The sequence below is a fragment of the Carettochelys insculpta genome, chromosome 5 (genome assembly GCF_033958435.1).
Source record: "Carettochelys insculpta isolate YL-2023 chromosome 5, ASM3395843v1, whole genome shotgun sequence".
Classification (NCBI taxonomy): domain Eukaryota; kingdom Metazoa; phylum Chordata; order Testudines; family Carettochelyidae; genus Carettochelys; species Carettochelys insculpta.
This window is the reverse complement of record NC_134141.1, coordinates 77,047,165-77,073,463: the sequence shown is the minus strand read 5'-3', so window position 1 is coordinate 77,073,463 and position 26,299 is coordinate 77,047,165. Positions and strand designations below refer to the sequence as shown.

General features: G+C 38.3%; 1 protein-coding gene across 12 annotated transcripts in view; it reads right to left on the bottom strand.

Annotated features, from left to right (window-relative positions):
- Positions 1 to 26,299, bottom strand: part of MEF2C (myocyte enhancer factor 2C) — a 159,710-nt gene that overhangs the window by 77,189 nt on the left and 56,222 nt on the right. For 10 of the 12 annotated variants that reach the window (XM_074995355.1, XM_074995351.1, XM_074995353.1 and 7 more), the window contains one exon: positions 9,444 to 9,639. In XM_074995355.1, the coding sequence (XP_074851456.1) occupies positions 9,444 to 9,497 (54 nt within the window). In that variant the 5' untranslated portion in view covers positions 9,498 to 9,639. The remainder of the gene's footprint in view (positions 1 to 9,443; positions 9,640 to 26,299) is intronic. The other 2 variants (XM_074995344.1, XM_074995346.1) reach the window with 1 other exon arrangement.

The following is a 26,299-nucleotide window of genomic DNA, read 5'->3' as shown; positions in this document are numbered from 1 at the left end:
ACTGGCAATTGTTTTTATTTGCCTGCAATTATAACAACATTGTTCTGCTGCTTGTAGATCTGAATGGAAGAGTGAAAGAACAGCAATCGCTGCTGAGAGGCAGAAGCTTTAATTCTGCTGATTTAGTTTATGACTTGTCTCTGTTGCACTGAGACTACATTTTTTTCCTTCACAGCCTCTACCATGCTTGACTTTTAAATCTGAGATAATCTGAGTGACTGATTTTGAGTCATTGTGCCACAATAGTGGTGTCATCCTGGGTACTTAGTACGGGTCATTGGGGAACCTCCTCTCACCTCTTACTGTCCGTATATAAGGCTGCAAAGTTGCTGGACGGAAGAGAGGAGAGGAGCAAAAAGCATGGCCACATCCCGTCCTGATACATCTCCTGACTTCACGTATATATTAACGTGAGGGCCTGGGGAAATGGGAGAAGGCTCAGGTATCCAAGTATCTGATACGTGCGCTCTACATGGCCGTGAGGGACTGTCGTGCTGGTTGTCCCCACTCAGTCTCCAATGTCAGATTTCCTGACACTGAGGTCAGAGCAGGGCTAGCTGATATGGGGTATCTGGCATACAGGAAGCATCACATTAAGTACCCTCATTATCATAAAAAAAAGATGGCCATGTATACGTGGTGTGACCTTTGACAAAAGTTCCAGTGTCAGACACTTATCCCCATCATACAGCCAAACCCTGACAACTCTTTAAAAGCTAAAACCTCCTGTCTGTTCCCACTCCCTACTCTCCCATCTATTTTATTCTGCTTAGCCCAGTTTATCATTTTAAAAGGCTCTCCCTGCAACGAACTTTATGACTATGTACAGCAGTGGTGGAAGTAGGAAGCAGCACCACTGCAGGATTCCCCCTAGACAAACCCTCCTTTATGCGACAACGACTTGGCATGCCATATTAAATGAAAGGCCTTTTAAAGAGCAGTAAGGGACTCCTCAGCAGCCTTCTCTATGTTCTTGTAACCCTCCAGCATAAGTTATAGGGATGAGACAGTAGCGGGTTATGCTGCAAAAAGACCTATTGTGCTTCACAGCCTCAAGCATACAGAGCCATGTCTTGCTGAACAGCATCGCTAAAGAGGAATTCTAAGTAGAATGACCTAACATCACAACTGTAATATATTAAATGCCCCTATCTTATAAAACAAGGTTCTTTCAGCATTTGTTGATTAAACTTTACAAATACTTTTAATTATACTATATTGTTAGTAATATCAGCACACAAATCCAAAAATTAAACAAAATTGTGAGATTATTCAATCTTTCATAAATCTAATTTTTTTTTAGTGCATAATGGTCGGTCTCTGTTATGACATTTGTCTTCAGGAATAAAGAGGGATAACTCAGAGATATGTCAATTAATGTTTGATGTAACAATTCACAAAGCATTAGGTTAGGCAACACTCAGACTCTTTTATTCCCACATATTCTAAACTATGCTAATTCACCAAAATTTAACCTATATCATATTCAGACTTGAAGAATGGTTGGATATTATTTTCTTTTGTCAACTGCACGATTTGCATAATGATGGTTAATTTCAGTTATACCCTTCACTCATTAGGAAAGATAGGATTAACTCACTTATATCTAGATATATAGAAAAAATAATCTTATTAGTGAGAAAATATATCCTTTCTATTCACATACACATACTCAGAAGGTACAATACAACTGAATTTTAATCTCTACTGTACTCACTAACTCTGACAGGTACAAATAAATGTTTAGGGTAAAAAACATGTTTACTAGTTCAACACAACTAAAATGTTCATAAGGTAAAGGTCAAAGAATATTTCATTCCCTGCTGAGCAAATGGTCAGGAAGCACATTTGTCTGCATTTCCTGTCATAACAGGAAGAGTGTAACTTCTTCCTCTCCACAATGGCTTCAGTTCTGCTTCCCACCTCCAGCTCTTTCTCCCTCAGGGCATTCCAAATCAATCCTTACAAGACAGAAAGGCAGTGGCCCTATCTGCTCTAGTTTTCAACACAGCTGTGGTTACTGATGCCATATTTACTACTGGAATATCCTTACTTAGGCTGTTCACTCATATCTTAAATGAAAAGTAATTTGGCCTAAATATTGACCAAAAGCTAATTAACATTAAATTACACTCTGGCATGTAAATAGAAACACACCTAATCTTTGAATAAATTACAGCCCTGAAATGCATTATGAGGTTAGTATCTGTTGGAAAACATTTTCTCTGCTATCTATGGAATCTTAGTTAGATTAGTACAACACGAAATAATTTTAGATAAAAAACAGCACCAACTGGGGCACTAAAATTTGGGAATCTGGCCACGGAAATCTGGTGTGTCTTCTGTGACTCAATGACAGATGAATATTGAGATAGACTGTGTGAAAAAACTAGGAGGTGTACCTAACAGGACAATCTATTCCAGTGCTATTACTCATGATATAAATTACTACTTACTGTAAGGGTGGCAAATCAGATGTGTAAATTAAGGCCTATATCAAAAATTTTAAGGTACAGTTCATTGAAAAAATAGTATAGAGTGGCAGTGTTAAATATTATTGAGACATTCTCTTCATACTGTACTGCAATTGGACAGGGGAGAACCACCAACCTCTTAAAATCTCAAAACTAGACTAAAATCACATTAACTCATGAGATTGGACTGAAGGAAATATTTGGTGCATGTATGTGTGAATCTCAAAAAAATGTCTTCTTAAATTTGTGCTGATCTGTGCACTAAATCGTTAGGCTCCCCTTTCTATTTCTGTAGATGATGCTTTGATTGGGATGATGATCTTGTAGTCTGTCCTTTTCAACAGAGCGAATGTAGATAAAAATAGACGCCCCTTAGTCTGAAACTAGTTGTGAAACTAGCAGCATGAGGTATTGGAGTCAGTAGAACAAATCTAGGTCTTCCTGCAAACGGATATTTCCCTCCAGGATACTCAATCCTTGCCTTGCAACCTCACTTTGCTTATCTGCTTTGATTTGTTCTTTGTTCAGCTGATAACTGTAGCAAGGCTTGTTTTAACCTCGGTTCAGACATGTGCTGGGATCTAAAAATTTATCAAAAATTGTAAACATGCAAAAGTTGCCCTGCACATCTTTTCCAATTTCCTCTAATATAATTTTCAAATGAGCTACAGAGCCATGCTACTTTGAGGGAAATGTCTAATGCTTGAATATGTATTTACTACAGAATTTGAAGGTATTCAACCCTCTACATGTTTTTTGCACATAACAAAACTGGAGGAGGGTTTTCAAGCAAAATGTGCAGTGTGATTAGTTAACAGAGCTCATCTGAAAATAGGAACGTAGATAAAAGTATGCTTCACAAGTGGGAAAATAAAGAAATACAAAACATCAGAAAGAAGACTGAAGGAATGGAAATCAACAGACCACATTTCAAATTCTATTTTTCCACTATGTGCCACAGTGTAGTCCATCTTGATTAGACACTCAATAATAAAAATAAATGATGCAACTAAACAGCAACATTTGGAGGCTGTTCAAAATCTAACAGCAGAGTACTTCTGATTCAATGTGTCCTCTGATTAGTCCTCACTAGGACTGGTTGAAATATTTCAAATTTAAATGTATAAAAATAACATAAGAACATAAGAATGGCCATACTGGGTCAGACCAAAGGTCCATCCAGCCCAGCATCCCATCTGCCGACGGTGGCCAATGCCAGGTGCCCCAGAGAAGGAGAACAGAAGACAATGATCAAGTGATTTATCTCCTGCCATCCATCTCTTGCCCTTGTTCTGAAGGCTAGGGGCACCATACTTTATCCCTGGCTAATAGCCATTTACGGACCTAACCTGCAAAAATTTATCAAGCTCTTTTTTAAACCCTAATAGAGTCCTGGCCTTCACAGCCTCCTCGGGCAAGGAGTTCCACAGGTTGACTGTGCGCTGTGTGAAGAAAAATTTCCTTTTATTAGTTTTGAACCTACTACCCATCAATTTCATTTGGTGTCCCCTAGTTCTTGTATTATGGGAAAAGGTAAATAATTTTTCTATATTCACTTTCTCCACACCATTCATGATTTTATATACCTCTATCATATCGCCCCTCAATCGCCTCTTTTCCAAACTGAAAAGTCCCAGTCTCTCTAGCCTCTCCCCATATGGGACCCGTTCCAAGCCCCTAATCATCTTAGTCGCCCTTTTCTGAACCTTTTCTAATGCCAATATATCTTTTTTGAGGTGAGGAGACCACATCTGCACGCAGTACTCAAGATGTGGGCGTACCATAGTTTTATATAGGGGAAGTATGATATCTTTTGTCTTATTATCGATCCCTTTTTTAATAATTCCTAACATCCTATTTGCCTTACTAACTGCCGCTGCACACTGCGTGGATGTCTTCAGAGAACTATCCACTATAACTCCAAGATCCCTTTCCTGATCTGTCGTAGCTAAATTTGACCCCATCATGTAGTACGTGTAATTTGGGTTATTTTTTCCAACGTGCATTACCTTACACTTACCCACATTAAATTTCATTTGCCATTTTGCTGCCCAATCACTCAGTTTGCTGAGATCTTTTTGTAGTTCTTCACAATCCCTTTTGGTTTTGACTGTCCTGAACAACTTGGTGTCATCTGCAAACTTGGCCACCTCACTGCTTACCTCATTTTCTAGATCATTGATGAACAAGTTGAACAGGATCGGTCCCAGGACTGACCCCTGGGGAACACCACTAGTTACCCTCCTCCATTGTGAAAATTTACCATTTATTCCCACCCTTTGTTTTCTGTCTTTTAACCAATTCCCAATCCATGAAAGGATCTTTCCTCCTATCCCATGACCACCTAATTTACATAAAAGCCTTTGGTGTGGGACCGTGTCAAAGGCTTTCTGGAAATCTAGGTATATTATGTCCACTGGGTGCCCCTTGTCCGCATGTTTATTAACCCCTTCAAAGAATTCTAATAGATTAGTTAGACACGACTTCCCTCTGCAGAAACCATGCTGACTTTTGCCCAACAATTCGTGCTCTTCTACGTGCCTTGCAATTTTATTCTTTACTAGTGTTTCTACTAATTTGCCTGGTACTGATGTTAAACTTATCGGTCTATAATTGCCAGGGTCTCCTCTATAGCCTTTTTTAAATATTGGTGTTATATTGGCCGTCTTCCAGTCATTTGGTACCAAAGTGGATTTAAAGGATAGGTTACAAACCACTGTTAATAACTCTGCAATTTCACATTTGAGTGAATGGGGGAAAATTTAAGCAGCATTTTTTGAAAACACTCTTTCCCCCTACATTCCAATCAATTGTAAAAGGGGTTGAGATTTTTTTGAACTCTTGAAATAAACACACATAGAACCAAAAAAATTCATTTATATGTTTTTGTAAATTTCCCTCCTTCCTTTACTCGCCCTCACCTTGACAGCACTCACCAATCAGATTTGCCAGATAGCCTCTGTTAGAGCTTATGGCCGAAGGTTGAAGAACAAGGTTAATACGGCTGGCTGCCACTTCAACTATATTGCCACAGAATCTGAGCATGCAGATAAACCCAACTGGCACCCACAGTTGCTCGAACTGCTGTAGTAACGAGCCAACAACAGAACTGCAGCAATCTAACTTTAACATGAGGCTATGAAGTATTTTTATTCTTCTCTCTGGTCTAAAGGGCAGTGAAAATGCTTGTGGGGAATAGTCTGGGGCAAATGCAGTAGGTTTCCTAAATGGAATGGATCTGGGGCTGTGCAGGGAAGGAGAAGATCTGGAGTCTCCTTTTCTCACCATGCAGCAGTGTGTGTGGGCCAAGAAGAGCTTAGTCCATTGCCAGCACCCATCAAGCAAAAATCAGTGAATGCTTTCCCATGATTACAAGACTTGAATCGGCCCTCAGTGAAATCAATGGCAAAACTCCCATTGACCACAATGGTTCACGATCAGACCTATGAGTAATTTGTATTAATTTTTCTTTAACTATTGAAAGATTTCATTGTTCCAACTGTTTCAAGAAAAGTACAGTTCGTAATCCATTTTACACTTATCGCCTCTTTTGCAGCTGGAGACACATGCCTGTTAACAGGACTCCAGAGTGTCTCTCATTCCATCGATATTTACCTAAAATTTATTATCAAAAGTTAAATGAAGAGAGATGCTTCTCACACTGTCAGTTTATTTCCTGATTCTTTTGTACCCATTTTAATTTGAGGGATTTAATTTGAGGGATTTAATTTGCATTTAAGCTCTGATTAGCAACCAACACCCAAATATATCCAAACAGTTGTACTTAGTCGTTTGAGTGGGCAGTGAGATAACTCTTTTTCGAAAGATATACTCACTACTTCCAGAGGATCCCACTGGTTTTGCTTTGTGCAAGCTGCTCATGCATGCACTCTTCACAGTTTAAGAGACTTCTATTACAGCAAGTAGTAATCTGTTAGTTAAACAAATAATTGCCATATCTTTTCCAATGGGACAAATTCACTGCTCAGTGTCCAACCTGATTAGCCAGGTGGGGTAAATGTGTGGGGCAGAGAGGATGAGACTCACTTTCTCCTGGCCATGGATCAACTGCAGAGTCCTTCTGAAGAAAGTATTCCAACCAAATCTCTGAAGACGACTCAGTGAGCCCTTATGGGGCATCTGTGGTGTGAAAAGAGGATTGGAAGATCTCTATTTCACTGGCTCCTCTGGTCCTGATACATGCCTTATGCCTTCCCATGTGTTATGTGCTGCCTTGCAAAGAACTGAGGCACAATATGAGCTGTACTTGGGATGAACACGCCACAAGCAGCACACTCCCTCACCCTCTGAATCCAACCGTCTTTGCTCAGTGGAACTATATGAAAAGTATGACTGTATAACAGGTTCACATAAACAGATTTGGTTTCATTCTGTGCCCTTTGCAAAAACTTTCCTTATGATGGGAATAGGCTAACACCCCAAACCCATAAGTTAGGTAAAATTTCCCCTACTACTGCAGTAGTGCTCTGATTAGAGTATGGGACTACTTGAATGAGTAAGGTTTGCAGAAATGGGCTCTAACTGAGAAGTTAAAATAAAAAAGAACATTAACAAACTTCCTAAAGTTTATTAATTCTGTGTTCTGTGCACCCAAATTAATTTGTTTTCTCTGTTCCCACAAAAATAATAGTAGACATCAATATACAGGAGAACTTTAGAAACATAATGCTCAAATATATACATTAAACAACAAATCCAGTCATGAAACTGTGCTAAGAAGCAGCAACAGCTGACAGGATGTGAAATATTTGAACAAATACTCATGTTTGTGAAGTAGTACTTCCTGTTCAAATTGTTAAAAGAACAATCAGCAAAGCCAGTGAAAATCCAGTCATACTGAATTGCTAAGAGTACAGCTGGACCTCAGCTACCTGATCCAAGGCCAACTGAAGTTAACAGAAGTATCTGCCCTAACTTAACGGGGCTCTGTACCAAAGGAGAAAAACCAACAGAAACAGTTTACTAACAGAGTTTTCAAAATGTTATTAGAAATGAGACATCATCATCATGACACTTAATGTGCATGGAAGCTAAAGAATGTACAGTTATCCAGCCAGATTGGTTATTAAGTTTGGTTTACCAAAATTATAAAAATAACCAAACACTAGAAAAATAAACCTTTTCTATAGAAACCCAATAGCTGCTGGTCTACCAATGTTATAACCAAGAGTGGCTGCCAGACTGTTGATGAAATACTTATGAATCAAAGAAAGTTTTTTAGATATTGCTAATTCTGAAAACTTGTGTTAAACATCTTGGAGTATTGCAGCAAATGATTTAGAAGTCTGCATTATGTTTTTAAGCCAATGTAATCTTCATGAAAAGTGCCAGATTGACGGCAATGGGGACTGAAATCCGCTATTGGTTTACTTTAGCACATGGAAGTGGATACTAAAGCTACAGTATAAATTAACATTTCTAATGGCAAAAATTATGTGGCTTTATTTACAACATCTTAATTCAGACATGCTTTGAAAAAAAATGTGGTAATATGGTATTTGCCAAAACAACCAGTGTCTAAATGGTTAATAATACATCTAGTTCAATATTTCAACTTTAATTTCAATTTCAAGCTATAAACCAATTAAAACAAATATGGTGGTTTTATATTGACAGAATTATTGCTTTCTGGCTTGGCCCAAAGCAATAAGCAACCTGTAGGGAAAACACACACTGTATCCATCATAAATCCTAGCATTGTTTGCTTTTTAAACTCAATTTTCTGCCGTGAAGAGCACAAGGCATGCTTACACTACAGCACTCACACATTCAAAGGAAGACATACTTGAAAACTAACATTTTAGAATATTTCCCTATTGGGTTGCTTCTGGAAAACGTTATAAGCATTTAAGCCCTAAAAGCAACATAATTTCCTATAATACATATTTACATATACAAAGAAAATAATACATCAAACACATGTAATTAGTATATTATCATTAACTAAATACTAAATGCTTTTTGTTGTGTACAAAATAATTACTGTCGGGTAATCCTATTTTGTAGCCACAATCTTAATGGGCAACCAGTCATGCTATTCAGCAATGTTATATGTCTTATTTTTTGTATTTGTGTACCTCAAATCTTGGTACAATATGTTAGGTACAAATTAAGCACACATGACAGATTTTAATTCAAGACACTGCATAGCGACATTTTCATTTTTCTTAAAATAGAGAAACGTTAATTTTGGTTTATCATCACATTCAACCAGCAGATTAACTGCCAGTAATATTTTCTACTAGACTGTCATGAATGTTTAAAAACCAAAGTTAGATGACTGACCTTGGCATACCTATTTCCTGCCGATATCAATCTAGACTCTTTGCCAAATGGTGCATGCAACATACCGCCATTATTAGGTCTCATTAAGCTGCATTATGCTTTGTAGAGTCTGTTCAAAATCCATGTCTAACATACTAGTACCAAAGACTTCAACATATTTTGAACAAGGACTTTCCTGTACCATAGATAAGAACTTGGTTGGGCCAAAAGGCACATATTTGAATCATGTTATGCAGGTGAGGCGTTTCACTGAGCTCAGTGGGACTCCTCATGCAAATAAAGTTGTTCACATGTGTAAAGGTTTGCAGGATTAGGACATGTGGCTCAGCTCCTGCAAAGACATGCAGCCATGCTTAACTTTGTGCATTGTGCGTTTTAGTCAGTGGGACTGTTGCCAGTTTGTGAACAGTTAAGTCTTTGCAGGCTCAGGGCCTATGTTGACAAATCCCTAACTGTAAGATATTAATACATTTAAAAATATACAAGTGAGACATCTTGAAGTTTCCTAAAGTACCTCAGATATTCATTTATTCATATATTATGTAACACAAGGTAAACTATTTTTAAAAATTATCTTCTTTATTACCAATGCCTGGCATAAGCCACACCAGCAATGTATTATAAAATGAAGCTCCAATACATATAGTATTTTTTGCTACTCACCTGTCTGTTACGTTCATCCATAATCCTTGTGATCTGAATCTTTTTTCTCCCCATAGTCCCCGTTTTTCTTCTCTCTCTCGTCCCTGAAATTATGTATTTTTTCCTTCTCTTTTCTTCCTCTTTCCCGTTCCCTCAAACAAATCTCCTTCTTCAGCACTTGCACTACTCAATTCACAGACCCCTGCATCTGTTCCTGCTAGGCACAAAAAAGAAATCAACTCTTACTATAAAACTGATTAAAAAATGCCAGCTAAATAGACAAAAGTTATGATGAGAAGTTTACCAAGTGTCCTAATTTATAATCTAGTGTGCAAGCAATTTATCTTGCAGTTATAAAATAAATAAGGCAATATGAATAGCAAGTAATCCAAAATTTTATTTTCATAGTTATATATGATCCCACAGATCTTTCAAGAAATGATGATGACTGAAATACATTTCCATAATGCTGATTGATTTAAGTACCTCTATTGTAAAAACAGCATGCACTGTGCTAATATGAAAAATTACTTAAATAAGAGAGTTAATGAACCTTTCTGTACCTGTGTATGCTAAGCAGGCCAGCTAATTCATTCCTGAAGGGAAAACAATCTTATGTTTTGACAGCAGAGGTGAGAACTCCCCTCATTATGCAAATAAGACGGACCATTACTAAAGTGCTATTTGATATATGAGAAATGTCAGCTAGTTTAAATCTAAATCCTTTAATCTCAGTCTTTAAAACCCATACCGTTAATTCAAGTACTACTTAAGAGAAAAAGTAAGATTTCTTTACCTCACTACATTTCAGTGTATGTTCAAAAGTTACAGTATCACAGGTATGTAAGTAGCTCATGTGAATTTTTCCACTTGAGAATATTTCCACAATGTATTTAATCCATGAAGAATGGAATAATAGGAACAGTTGGTAAGTAAAGAATATTTTGAATTAGTATTTTCACATTTCTGATAATAAGCCCACATGAGTCCTCTGCATTTTATAAAAACTAGGGCAATATACAAATAACATCTGTAAGAATAAATATTTAAAAATACATGACAACATACAGCATATATTTTATATATTGCCACAAAATGCCATTAACTTCAGGAATCATTCTAAAGAATGTAAAATACTACTTAAACAACAAAATATAATTTTTTTGAAAAGCTCATAAACAAATTATGTTAAACCTGGCAATAAAATTAATTTATATAGATCTTTTGTCTCTTCTTGTCCTTAAGATTTACAACAATTATCAGCCAAGTATAAGGAAATCTGTAAACCCCTGAAAAAAATTAAATCTGAAAAAGATTCAATTAAAAATGATCAGTGCATCATTACTTTTACCTCATTTCTGTTATACTTAAAATTATTTTTTCATTTGTCAAAAGTTAGCAATTTTCAGCGAATTGGCATTTCCTTGTTTAATTAAACTGGCTCTCTCACAGCCAACTTGGTAAAGTCCCACAATATGTTATGTAACACTAAACCGATGTCCTGGACTTTTAATCCATCATTTGGCTCTGATTCAAAGCTACTGAGGTAGAAAAGCTGGACCTCACTGTCTGATCTTCAGTCTTCTCTTCATTTTCTTTGTGTTTATTTAACCTGAAGTGGTTCAGAATTTTATCACCTTAAGAAGAGTTAGGACCATAGGTAAAAGATTAAATCTATTATAGTTTTTAACTAGCTATTAAGATATAATTAATGCTGCTGGATTAAACTAGATTTGGCTCCTAATATTGACTATACCTGAATGCCTTTGTATACTGCAATAAATCAATATTATTTTACATTATATGCCATGCAATATGGAGTAATTTGTTATGCTGTTAGACTAAAGTGCCATCTGCATCCTTTTTGCCTAATTGAACCAGTTCAGCAACCTTTTCACTGCTTAAAATGCCAGTCACCAGATTACATTGACAAAACTAGATATATGCCAAAAAGTGAATTAAAATAAGTTATTTAAAATGTACTTATACAACCTTTTTTTTCCCTAAACAAATCTAGTAGACACAGTCCCATCTGATATTCACTGTTGACAAACAAAACCAGGCTGTTTTTAGAAACAGTCTTAAATTTCCTTGGAGTGGGTTTCTTTCCTGTTTATCCTATGGTCTTACCTTAGATACAAAGAGCAAGTTAAAGTGGTGTTTCTCATGCTCATGCAGGACCCAAAGGAGTCTAACAGGCTTTCTCTGTAACAGTAAGCCAATACACTAATCCACAGCAAATGCATATGGAACAATTTCCTTTCCTTTCATTCAGCTGAAGCTCGTGGCACTATCGGCTTACAGCACTACGCCTGCCTAAGCTCTTATTCACTTCAAGGTGGAAGGTCAGGGTGGACAGATTAGAGAAGTGGTGACAGGGTTAGCAAGGATGAGAGCTGCTTTACAGATCAAATGAGTACAGAAAAATCAGTGAATGTCGAAAAACTACTAGGAAGGGCAACAGCCAGCTCGTGATAAAACAACAATATGGTGAGCCCTTCTCCCACACAGTTATCAGTTCCACATTTCAGACCAATCTTTCAAATAACAAACACTTTTGCAGACAGCCCAGAGTACAGAACTATTAATACTCAATGGCAACAGAAACTACTCTTAAAATAGTCACACAACCCTTTTTGAACCAAATTTTGCCCTTAGTTGCATGGATGTCAAATCCACTGACTAGACCAAAGTTGAGCCAAATTTGTCCAATTGTTTGAAGAAACTATCTTTTAGCAAGAAACAAGTGAAGAAGACAGTACATTAATTACAGGATGTTTGAGGGAGAAGAAATGAAGGCTATCCCGTACATAGATACCTATTTCAAAATTACACAGAAATGCAGGTGTTATCCAAAGGCAACACTGAATTCATTTGGAGGTGCTTTTTGTTTATTCTCCTGGTTGCTTTTTATTTACTAACCTAATGACAGATGAAAATAGTGATCTTGCTTAGTGAATTTCTTGCATTTCTACAATTTTTTGTTTTTATTACAAATTACAAATGAATAAATTTTTAAATATACAGTAAATATACCGCATTTTCTCAGCTGTCTATTTATACATACATATAAATATATGCCCCCATGTGTGTGTTTGTGTGTATGTGTGTGTGTGTGTATATATATATATATATTTACACACTCCCACACACACACTTACAAACATATATCAAAGTAATTATATGAATGAAATATAATGTATCTTGAGATGAGTAAATCAGTGCATTTGATTTATGGGTCATAACCTTCGATGAATTAACATCTTTAGTGTCAGCTAGAATGCAAAGACTTATAGAGTTTAGCAATTGCCTTCCACCTGCTTTAGGAATTTCAGCAATGCTCTTGATACTTTTGAGATATTCCTTCAGAAATACAGTTTATGTTATTCAAATTTTAATGTTCCTCTTAAGTGATCAAATTATATCTTCCAAATGCAAATAAAGCACACTAAAACAGAAAACTTGCGAGCAGTACAAAACTCAAGCTGTCCTGCAGGCTTTCATTAGCCAAAAGGACTTAAAATAATTCCAGAAGCCTCACTGAAATAACTTTCCACATTAAAGAAACCTTCCAGCATAATGACATAGTTACATGTAAATAATCTGCATTTTTTTTCAAAAAATGTCATAGTTACATGCTGTGAAGTTACAGTCTTCAGCATTTTCTCTTTTTTGCAAACTCAAACATAAAAAAATCAGACCGCTTACTAAAAAGAGGAACTTCATTTTGGCGGGCTTCTGTTCACTTTATGATTTGGCACAGGCATAAACAGCTGATGGAAGAGTGATTTGAGTCTCAAGAAAAAAAGGAATAAGTTGTAAAAGACAAACGCTGCAGCTCATTCAACCACTCCCCCTTCTCGTTCTCTCTCTCTCACATACAAACTCTCCCTCTCCCTCCCTGCAACACAGAAGAATCTTGATAGAATGGCAGGAAACACGCACAGAGTGGTCAGGGAAGGATATGATGTCAGCAACCACGAACAATAAAAGGTGTAAAGGTGCTTCCTTCCCTAAACTGTTCCAGAAGCACAAAATGGGAACCAAAACTCTCCACTTCCTTCTCCGAACAGTGCTGTCTGAATCTGTACTGCTGCAATACCCCAGACAGAGACTTTGAGCAAGTTACATAAAAGATAGTAAGGAGTATATAAATAGGGGAATCAAAATAGTTAATTTATAAACAAGAAGGCGACCCCAGAAAAACTCAACTGAAATGCGTCACTGACTGAAGTTTTCACAGTTGCATTACAAAAGAAACAGATTTGTCCTGAGTTTTTCCTCTTTCACTAGGCAGCATGTTTCTTGAGGTTTATTAGATATAATTTTTTTAAACAAGAACAGCCTGTTGATTATCAAGAATGTAAAGAAATTAAGACCGCTGTAATATATCTTTTACCATGAAATATAAAAGCCTGATGCAAAAGTTCACTGCAATCAATTAGAGTCTTTCCATTGACATAATTTATGCAGTTTGGTTCAGGCCCTAAAGAAGAGCGGAATATGCCTATAATACTGAAGAACAGTGTGTCAGACAGCATTTTGTTTTCTGTAATTAAAATAATAACCCTCCAAAAACCAAAACCAAAAAACCCAGCTCAACAAAACCATGAAAATCCCAGCAGTTAATCCCCAACAGTGCTTATTCAAACAAAATTCCCACTGACCTTTTACCTGAACAAGGACTAGACAATCAAGCACAATGTACAGATAAAAACAGATATACCATTTTTAAAAAAGAGATACACTGAGTCAAATAAAGATGCTGACTATTTTAAATCGCCCATCCTGTACTGTTTGGTATTTCAATAAATACAGATCAATGGCAAAAGTCACTGGGCCAAACTACACTGAGGAATCTCATTGGGTCAAATTAGCCTCTGATGTGATTCCACTGAGGTTAACAAAGATAACACCAGGGGTAAATTTGGCCCTTAAGATTGTATGTGATTGCCTGAGTGTAACTGAGGGCAAAATTTGGATGATTAACAGCAACTTTTTAGAGCAGATTTACATATCATCATTGTTACAATAATCTGTGAAACAGAAATTGTGCATTCTATTGTATGGTTCATTTGGGCAAGAAACCATGCAACAAATGAATGAGTCATTTTAAGATTTCAAACATCTGTCCACAACACTCTGATTTAGAAATTGAACATAACCTACATTTATGTGTTTTGATCTTCTGGTCAGAATACCACATTAAAAGACGTGGGAGGGAATTCATTCTGATCTGCAAAAGTGATCGCAGGGGAGCATGCATTTTGCCACAGGAAGCATGAGACAAATGTTTAAGTCACAACAAAGTTATAACATAGAATATAAATATACATTACTGAACCTAGCGTGTGTAATATTAAAAAAAGCATTAAACGGGATACATGGGCTTGCACAACAAATTTATTGATCCTTTCATTTGTTTATCTTATTTGAGATAAAACGTCTTTTGTAGTGTCTTAACCAATTTCAACAAACCTATTCTTTCCATGTTGTTTTGCAAAAAACTGGCATAATTTAAAACAAAAAGCAAACTACAGAATATGATCAGCGCATTCAATAAATGGCAAAATACCCACAGGCACACCAGCTGCAAAATCAATTCTCTCTCATATTTAGATCATTTAATCACTTAATCATTTATCTAAATATGCTGATTTTGTTAGTTTTATTATTGGCTTTGAAAGCACCTGCTGAATTTATATGATTTTCCTGTTTATTTAATATTTTCTCTGTTTATTTTTAAATGGGAGTAAAACATATCTACTTTATTTTCAATGGTTAGTCTCCACTTCAAAAAGGAATGCTTGTATTTTTGTTGCATTATTCTTCAAGCTGAGAGGGAACTGAATTGTTTTGTAGCTGGCCTAGTCAAGAGTTCAAAATATAGTCCCTCTCTTTCCAAGTCCTAGAAATGATGGGCTATATCACCACTGAGCTACCTGGGAATTAAAGAAAGGTTAAACCAAAGCCTTGGCTCTCTTCCTTGCAAATGTTTTGTGTGATTTTTGACCTCTTGACTAAACTGGCTCCCTATGGTTTCACTTCAAGTCAGATGTTAAATGCAAGTGTCTATATCTTCAGGTTTCAGTAGGGATGTTCCTGAAATCACAGGAGATTAGATGTTCATTTTCATCCCATTCTGAGAGGATTTGAACCCAAGATAGTGGAAACAACACCAGAACAAGTACTACGAAACTACTGCTATTTGGGGCTCAAAGCCTGTCAAAATGGGTTGTAGGTAATATTAAATCTGGAGCCTGGCCTAAACTTAGTCCACGTTGATACACCATCAACTGAGCTCAGCCTACTAGTTATTTTGAGGAGTTTCTAAACGTAGGCATAGATTGTGTTCTATAGGCAGAGATTTAAGCAGAGAAGGATGGCGGCGGGGGTGGGGGTGGGGGGCAGTTTTCAGCTCTCTCTTCGGCAATTATCTTCATTAATGTTGGCATTAACATTCCTTTATGTATATACACCATATAGGTGAACCCTTTAAAGATGTTTATCAGGATGGACATTGGCTGGAGAGTCCGTCACAGCGTTTGCGCTGACATTATGCTGCTAGGGAAATAGGACAAACTGCAGATAGCAAAGACCCAGTACCTCATAGGATCCTCAAAATCTAAGATGACCTTGGGAGAGCATTAGGGCTCAAGAGGGTTTTTTCACAAAAGGGTAAATTCCGCAACCACATGGGGGCCATCAAACAGCTTGGCTATGTCTACACGACAGCAATATTTTGAAAGAAGGTCTCCCAGAAGATCTCTTCTGAAAAAATTTCTTTCGAAAAAGCACGTCCACACAAAAACAAGCAGATTGAAAGATCGATCTGCTCTTTTGATAGAGAGTGTCCACACAGCCCCATCTCTTTCTAAAGAATTGACCAAAGATTGAAACCCATGAGGTTTCTTTCAAAAAAAGGGCCCACAGAGCAGCCACACATGCTTTTTTAATGAAAGAATCTTTCAGAAAAGGTGCTCTTCCTGATCCGGAAGTTGAAAAGAGCTTCTGGATGAAGAGCTGTGTCTTTTGATTTTGGATCGTAAGAACGCATTTTGTGTGTAGACTCTCCACATGTTCTTTCGAAAAAGGGCCAGCTTTTCTGAAAGAACTTGCTAGTGTAGATGCAGCCTTGTTTGCTTCTCCTTTGGCACTTCTTCATAGGAGCACATTATGGTCCTTGTATATTATATGTGTATAATAACATCCTCCCCCACTTCTATATCTCTGAGTCATTTGCTAGGGCCTGATTCTTCACTAACATTTTACATCACATAACTCCACTAATTTCTGTGGAAGTTACTTCTCAATTATACTAGTGAGAGAAAAATCAAACTCTGGATGAGCATTAATAACAGAAAAAGGACTGACCTAGAGACATAACTTTTACCAAGATAGTTTATTGTGTTAATTATTCCAAGCTAAGACAGCTGGTATAATGTATATGTGGCACTTTTTTTACAGAGACAATCAAACAGAAGACCACCCCATTCCTTCTTTTTATCCAACTTTTGAAACTTGTCTTTTCCCATAGTATCTGATTCCATTAGTAATATCAAGCATTAAAATGTGGTTTTCCTGAAATATAGAGTAGTTTGCACAATACAGTGGATAATGTGCTGAGATGCTAATTGATCCTTTATTCTGTCATCGTCATTACCATGGCAAGTCACAAAAGGTCTAGCCTGCTTGCAGGTAGAGTACTGCCTTGATAGTTTATAACTGTGAAGTATAAAATCTATGAAGCTTCCCAAACCCATCTATCTACCTAAAAAAGAAGTCCTGTCACACCTTATAGACTAACAGATATTTTGGAGCACAAGCTTTCATGGACAAAGACCTGCTTCATCAGAATCTTATGCTTAAGCACAAAAACTTATGCTCCAAAATATGTTAGTCCATAAGGTGCCACAGGGCTTCTTGTTGTTTTTGAAGATACAGATTAACTCAGCTACCTCTCTGATACTTATCTGCCTGAAGACAGATGAGGATTAAAATGCAGAAATGACAAGCCCACTTCCCAGGGATCACAACAGCTGAAAATTGTATATTAAGACTTCCAGTCCCATTTTAACATATTTTTTCCAAGGACAAAACCAGACAAAAGATGAGTTAGGAAGGTTATAAAGCTAACCAAGAATACTGCTCTGAAAACCCCAGCACTTAGTTAAATAAGGGTGAGAAATTGGCTTTTGTCTGTGAAATAGGCACTTAATACTAAGCAGCTTGGGAACAAGGATAGAACACCTCTTTTAAACAGGTGAATTGCGCACAATTTTCATAACACCTGGAATCAGGATGTATCTGTTCCTTTAAAAAAAACAAAATGTCAAATTCATGCAGTGACACCTATAAAAGCAGGTGCTAGCAGTTGATATTTGACATCCCATTTAAGTCTTATGACATGGAATGTTCCCAGTTTTGTATGTTATCCAGCATCTGTCTCTACTCCTGGGTTTTTAGGTTCCAGCTGGGTTTTGTTTCAGAAGGAGGACAGGTTTTGGCTACTGAGAGGCAGCATAAACAGACATTCTTGGTAGAGTGAGTCTTGCACCATCTCTTACTTGCCAAAGTCACTTAACTGTTCCCCAGGGCTGACCTCCTGACAGGACTCACCTCCCCACTTCAGAGGCTCCTAATATCACCCTCTGTGTAGGTATCAGCAAAGGGCAGATGAAAGAAACTATCATGCTGGGAGAGGGGTGTGTGTGTGTGTGTGTGTGTGTGTGTGTGTGTGTGTGTGTGTGTGTGTGTGTGTGTGTGTGTGTGTGTGTGTGTGTGTGTGTGTGTGTGTGTGTGTGTGTGTGTGTGCGCAGTGGCCAGTGAGCATGAGAATGTTGGCCTGCTCTGGAGGAGGGACATCTTCTGGTATTTTGCATTGGGAATATGGATATTTGGGTGGATAATTGGGTGGGTGTGATGGGGGGAATGAAGGGAAGGAACAAGCAGAAGCTCTGTGGGTGAGAGGCAGAGAAGCTTAAGACACAGGTACTTGTCTCAGACAAGCTGTGTCTGAAGACAAGTATTTGTGTTCAGTGTAGAAAGTCAATGATTATTAAACTTCAATATTCAAAAGAGTTAAAAGAGATATACCCATGATACCTAAGATCCATCTTGACATCAGTTAAAAATTTAGCATGCTGCTCAAACACATACTAGGTCTTATTTAGTCTTTGAGAATTATATTAGGTAACTAATTCATACTTTCCACATGAGGATTTTTTCTTCTAATGCTTCACACAACGGATGTCTAGCCATTTTCACCTCAAGACTCAAAGAAGCACATTTCTACTGGTTCAGAAGGTGTTCACCACAAAGGTAAACCCAACACTGCCTGCGAGTATAAAAGCCGCTATCTAGCATCACAGACTATCTACATAGAGGTGGCCTATCTACAGATCCTCAGCTGTAACCACTCCATCACACATGCAGCTGGTTACTTTTTTTAACCTCAACACTCTTTCACATACCCAAAAAAGTATATCAGGCAACATCTAAGGCAAAAAAGTTAGCATCACTGACAAGTATCATCTGAAGATGGATATACTGAACGCACTTCATATGTACAAGGAAATCTTGCTGCTGTTTTGTTACTGCTTTTAGGTCCAGACCCACAAAAGGACTTTGGCACTGCAATACCTAGAAAATCACAGGAACAACACTGTGATCCACAAACCCGGAGTTAGGCACCAGGGTTCTATGCAATGAAGCGGGAGAGAAGTATCTGAGACTGCAATCAACAAAGCCAGCTCACCAAACAGGGAGCCACCTATGCCAGCCAGTGGAACACATTGATGAGGAATGCCTGTGCTAAGCCCTGCCCCTTTCTTGGAGATAGGCATCTAAAACCTGGGTACATATAGGCACCTATCACTGCTTGGAATCCACGAATTAAGGGGAAGAGAGGTGTTCAGCCACGCAAGTCATTACTTGGGCCCTCCCACCCCTGCAAAAAAAAAGGCCAGAGAGGAAAGACAAGCTCCTTCATAACGTGCTTAATACTCATCAAGGATGAAAGAGATACACACTTCAAGCCCCCCACCCCCGCCCCATGAAGGAATAGTGTATCTGAAGAGATATCTGTGACCTTTCAGAGCCATTCTAATTCCTTCACTGGACCAAATAATATTTAACTGTAGTGGAAAGACTGAGGGAAAACCAATATCATAAAAGCCCATAGCCCAGTGGGTAGAGCACACTGCCAGCTAATCCCTGGTTAAATTCATTCTCTTCTTCAATCACTAGGGAAAGAGGGGTGGGGTGGGGTATGAGCCAGATCCTGCATGAGTACAGTAACCTCTAGGCTAACGATTATATGGGAAATTATCCCACCCTGCCACCACTTTGTGTAAATTGACCTGAGGGACCTGATCAAGTAGGCAGCCTCTGAGCTCACCTAACAGATCAGGTCTCCATATGAAATTTAGACAGGTTTGAGATTGGCTGTGGGTCTTAGGTGGATGTCAAGTGTGAGGCAGCAGTGCACAGGTGTCAGGAAATAGGTGCTGAGGAGTCCAGAATGAAGCTGCAGCACACAGGCATGGAGGCAAAAACTTGTTGCAAGTAAGGTGGTTGCATCTAAGTAAGGGTTCTGTGGATCACAGAGGTGTTTAAAAATGGGATATGGGCACCTAAGTACACTTGCGGACCGCATCCTTAGTAACCACGTGTAGTTTGATTGCCAATCTCTGATCAAGATGGAAAGATTTTCTTTTCTTAACAGATCATTGCCAGTGTTGCTCATTTTATTATCAGCATAGGACTAAGCTGAACAAAAACAAAACAAAATCAATAAAAAGATGCATTAGCTAATCTTTCTGTGGCATTGAATCTACATTATGTTTACTTAGAAAAAGCACTTTTATAAACCCAATTGATACACAAAGTAATTTCTGACAAAATAGTCTTAGGAAGAGTAAAGCTGAAAGGCAGTACAGTATAGAAGAGCATGCCCAAAGCTGAAAGCAGCAACTCTTTACTCCTAATCTGGCATCTGCCACTAATAATTTAAGTCATCTGGGCAATCTGCTTTCGGTTTTCCCATCAATAAAATGGGGATAATATCTGCCTACCTTATACAAGTTTCTGAGGAATAACTGGTTAATCTGAGTATTAGCCATAAGCTACAGATGTGCTGAATATAATTACTAAATAGTTCTTCATTTTTTATCTGGCATGGATAATGAAAAAGTATATAAATACAGTATAAAAAGTTGCTCCCTAAAATAAAGCAGATAGCAAAAGTTTAAGTTACAATCTATAATCCAAATAGTTGAAATTCAAAAGGTGTTAAGTATCTTATTTGCCAAAAGCATTTAGATACATATACTATTCTTGCAAAATAGCTCTAATGTTAATATGTATCTTTTCAAAATAAAGATATTTGACAGTACTGTCATAAGTGGCCCAATATGGTACAGAGCACATTCATCAATTTCCTGTTTCTCTTTCTCTCTTGCAGCATCCTTATCAACCTAATTAAAGCTTTGTTCATTTGAAACCTCAGATGACAATTTGTTTAACTCTATCCCACTGTGGTCTTTTTATAAAGAGAATTAAATTTGATCTTCTGACAGCAATTATTAACTGATCCCAACTGGCCCCAATTAAGACACATGGCTCACAGGCCTCAAAATCCAATAAAGTGCCAAGTCCTCTCTTTCTCTTGTACATCTTTCTTTACCTTGCTTTATTTTCTTAAAGCCAATTAAGCTAGTCTTATCAAGTGGAACTGAATGCTATTGTGTAGACTAACTCTAGACACAGTGTATCAATTTACAGTGAAAATACACTGAAATATTGACAATTCTGAAGTCATCCCCTTCTAAGTCTTCCTTGTTTCAATCTACTTAGAGTCTAGCAAAGAGCAATCCTTAAATTTACTCACTTGTGCTGCACATGACCTACATAATGCTTCCTTTAAGACACAGTATATATTTAAAAAACAGTAATTAGAGGAAACTATTTAATGGATATAGCATAATTTTTAGATTGTTTACAATGCTCTTACAAAAGCCTTCCTCATTTCAATATTTTCCCGTCAGAGATCATCTTAATTTCACTGCTTCAAGGGAACCTGGTACTCATGAGTAACTTCTGAAATTAACCTTTGCACCTTTAATTTCTGCTCTAATTTTTTTCACATATGTTCTGTAGTAAGTTGTAGAGCCGTGTTCCCATGATATCACGTAAATGCAGGTAGCCCCAGGTTTTGGAACTCATTGATTGTGAGTTACCCCAGGGAAATGGCTGAATTAAAATCAGCCTCAGGAGACTGAAGTAGCTTCTATCCACATCTGTCTCTCCTTACTCTAAACTCTAACACCTGCCTCAAAATTTAACCCCCATCCTTTGCTTTGAAGAACAAATGGGACGGATTTATCTATAGCCAATCTCTTTAGGTCAAGGCTGAATCATGTGATGTTCTGCTAATTGTAACATAATTGACTTTGGTTGACACAGTTTTTAAAAGGATGATGTTTTAATCACTTAATTGCTAGATTTCTTTCACTCTACTTAGATACATGTATTCTTGTATTGCTTCATATATAACCAATCCACATCTGTGAATGATAACCTATCAACATGCAACACGTCCTGTATGTTGCGATGTTTGTAATGAATGAGTTATAAACAAAAAAAAAACCCCTCGTATTATTGTCACATTGTGACATCATAGCAGTTTGCAAAAACTAAAAAAAGCTCAGAGCATGACCGGTTCCATATCTTTTTTCTCATTAACCATGCTGGAAAATGTGTTTTCTATTTGTTATTCTTCTCATTACATGCTTAACAAATGCAATCACAATAGCATTTAGACATTTTTAGACATGAAGGAGATACAAAGACATTGAAATTGCAATGCAATCTTTCATTTACTGGTAGGAAGATGTGCAAGGTTATGCAAAACATAATCAGGCATATGTTTCCTCTTCAGACGGGAAACACAATTTTCTTAGTGAAAAATCAAAAAATAGATACAGAACTCTCCAATTGTCTAAAAATAAAGTTAAGCTCAGCCACTTGATCTACAAAATGCAATTGTTCAGAAAATAAAACATACTGACTATAAAACACAGATTACACATATACGTCCTCAAATTCTGATTGTCCACAACAAATGGTAATTGTAACATACAGCATGAATAATAATTGATTCTTCATTCCTATGAACTACACTTAAGTTTCAGCAGACTCAAAACATATTCCGAAAGCATTTTGCCATAAATTATTTCTCACTGTATTCTGATAATTTTATATAGGGCATGATGTTAATTTTAGAACACACTTCTGCGAAAAAGAGCAAACCCTGAAACCAATTTAGTGCAAAGGCCTTAAAATATCCCGTGGAAAAGAAATCTGTACAGAAATCAGACCAACCCAAATCCTGCCATTACTCAGCACTGCAGTGACGTGCAGCTGTTTGTAGCGGTTTAAGAAGCCAGCAGGGGCTGGAAACTTTGCATATGCAACTCCAATAAGATTGCAATTGAACCTTATCAAAGTAAGAGTTCATAATTTGTCACAGAAAACAGCCAATTAACATATGTTAGCAGAAAGCACCATAAAGATAATATATGATTTAAAACCCAATGCAGCTGTCAGAAATTAAAATTATGCATTTAGAAAAAAGAATCAGACTGGGCTTCAGAATATTTAAGCTGATAAAGGCTACTATGTTTAAAATATGAAACACGTAAGTATAGTATTTCTTCCAGGTTTGGGGTTACAGCTAGGGCAATCTGGGTACTGAAGCACTATTTACTATTCTTACATTGTGCTGTAAATAGTTAAGACCTTTGCCAAAACACAGCAGTTATTTTGTTTTAGTGCTATTTTAAAATACAGACCTTCATTGTGAGTGAGGTGGCCTTCAGTGATGCACTTTGTTGTCAAGACATTCCTCTGAAAACACAGCCTGTCCTTTATCTTTACAAAAATACAGTTCTGTGAAACTGCACTGCTGCCTCCAGGCCAGGACTGTGACCTCAGCTACATCGCTACAACTCCACAGTAACTCTTCTCCACTGACTAAGTTTTTCTGTATTTACACTGATGAAAATGAGACAAGAATCTGGCCCTCCGCTATTGTTAAAATAAAGATATACAAAACATAAAGCAAAAAAAGACAAAGCAATCAAAACAAATCATTCCATAACTGGCATTCTTCAAGATGTGTTGCTCATGCCTGCTCCTTGTTAGATGTATATGTTTGCCATGTGCACCAGTGCTGGAAATTCCTCCCTCAGTGATGTCCACAGGGGACTGGCTCCGGATCTCCTAGGGTGGCACCAGTATAACAGATGCCACAGTCTCCCCCTCTCCTCAGTTCCTGTCTCAGTGGGGACAGTGGGTATGTCATGAAAGGGACATGAACAACATATCTCAAAGAACACCAGTTATGGAAAGATTACTCTCTTTTCTTCTCCTAAAGCTTGCTCATGTCCAGTCCGTACTCAGAATCACTAGAATGGGTAGGAGTTTGTGGACATGAAGCTCGAAGCATGGCTTTCCCAAAACCAGTGCCCTCTCTGGCCTGCTGTGTGATGGCACAATCTGCAGTGAACATGGGGACTGATAACCACGTTGCAGCTCTACAGATGTTTTGGATGGGTACATGCCCTAGGAAAGCCACTGAAGACGGTCTTTCACCAAAGGCAGTGGCAGGACCCAAGCTAACTCATAACAGGTCTGGATGTAGAATGTACTCCAACTGGAAATCCTTTGCAAGGAGACTGGCAGGCCCTTCATTCCTTGGTAATGAAGAGCTGCAGAAACCTGCAGAAAGGCTTGGTCCACTCCAGGTAAACTGACAGCACTTGGCAGACATCTGGGAAATCCAAACACCTGTCCTTGCTCAAGTTTTGAGGCTTAGGGCAGAACACTGGTAGGAAGATATCCTGTTTAATGTGGAAAGACAAAAACCACCTTCAGAAGAAAGGCTGGATGAGACTGTACTTGCACCTTGTTTTTATAAAAGACCGTGTATGTATGTCGGGCGCCATCTGCAGGCATTTCCAAGTGCTAGAACACCATGGCACTCTCCAGAGTGGCTAGTGTGATCCTGGGATGGCTGATCCGCTCACCAGAAGCTAGGCCCCAATTCCAGTTGGAGAATATGAGCCACCCTTTATATGGGTCCAGGCTCACCTCCGGCCTTTTCTTTGCTCTTGCAAGAGGCAGAACAGCCTGCTTGGCTTCTTCTTCTTAGGGGCTGGTGCCAGGGACAACGTTCCCGACCGAGCATTCTGCACCCAAGCAGTGATATTATGTACCATGCCTGGGAATGACCATTCCAGTGCCAGGGTCAGTGCTGATTCCATAATAGACCTTTAAGCCTCCTGTCCCACTCCTTTTTGGAGCAAAGTTTAAGGCCTTTTCAAATGAGGCACTTGTCAATAATTTACACCTGGCCCTGACAGCATAGGCAGCTGGAATGAGGATCACTGACCAGCAGCGTCCCCTCTAATTTTGTGAATTCATGGGCAGAATCAATGTTATGTGCACCAAGGCAAATGCGGATGTGCACCACCAACAGAATCATATTCCAGCTGCCTATGCTGTCAGAACAAGGCATATATTAGTGACAAGCGTCTCACTTGAAAAAGGAGTGGGACATGAGTCTTAAAGCCCTACTTATGGAATCAGCACTGACCTTGGCCCCAGACTGTACTATACAGGCATTACCCTCAGGGGCACCAGAGCCAGTTCCCTTCAGATACCACTGAGGGGGAGGTGGACTGGATCTAAACAAGCACTTGAAGAAGACTGTGTGTTTTGAATAGGTGTATATGTGTGGGATGTGGAGTGTAGTGGCTTGCTAACACTTTTAACACTGTGATGTAAATGATCCCTATGTTTTCTAAACTGTTTCTTGCTAAATCTCCACTCCAGATTCTTTGCATGGGCAAACCTTTAGAGTCACACAGCTCATCCAGTCTGAACTTCAGTGTATCACAGGCACAGCCAGCCAGCACTCAAACACGAAACAAAACAACTAAAATGAGCCTTAAATATTACAGCCTACTGGAGACTAGACTATTATGGGGCATGGACAGAGAATAGGGGGACCAAGGTGGACACGTGACTGTGGTCCCCCAACAGTGACAGGGAAATGGTTAAATGAGAAATATAGAGAGAATTCCAACAAGTTATTTATACTCAGGGCTGCAGAGGAAGCCAAAAATACTCTTGGGGACTACTCCTTCCTGATGCCACAGATGGTGATCAGTCAGATGCTGAAGATGTGAGCAAGGACCATCCAGCCAAGCTCCTGAGGATGAGAATTCCTGGTGGCACCTCAGAGCCCAGGCCCTCTCCATCCAATGTGCTATCTCCAGCCATGGTTAGAGCCCAGCACAGATACAAAATTTGTATCCACTTCTGCACCTGTATTTGCAAAAAGGAGCTGTGGATATCTGCATCCACAGATGTGCATGTGGGTAGCTGCATCTATAAAGTGGATATCCACAAATTTGCAGGGTTCTTGATACAAAATTTGTGCTTGAATCTGCATCTGTATCTGCAAAAATGAGCTGTGGACATCTCCATCACATCTGTGGATGCAGGCACCTGTGGATATAAAGTGGATGTCTGCAGATTTGCAAAGCTCTAGCCATGGTCATCCCTGATGCTTCAGAGGCAGCAAATTGGATAAAAAAAATCCTACCAGGAAACTCTGTTGGGATGGGCTTTGGGACCCTGCCTGACCCCTGATGGTGACTGGATGAATTTTGTGGTTATATAGTGATTAGGATGTTAGGATCCACTTTATAATGCTTAGATCACTATGTATCAATCACTACCTTCAGTAAATTTAAAATACCCTATTTTAACTAAACAAAACCGCAGATATTTAAGATTTTAATTTAGTC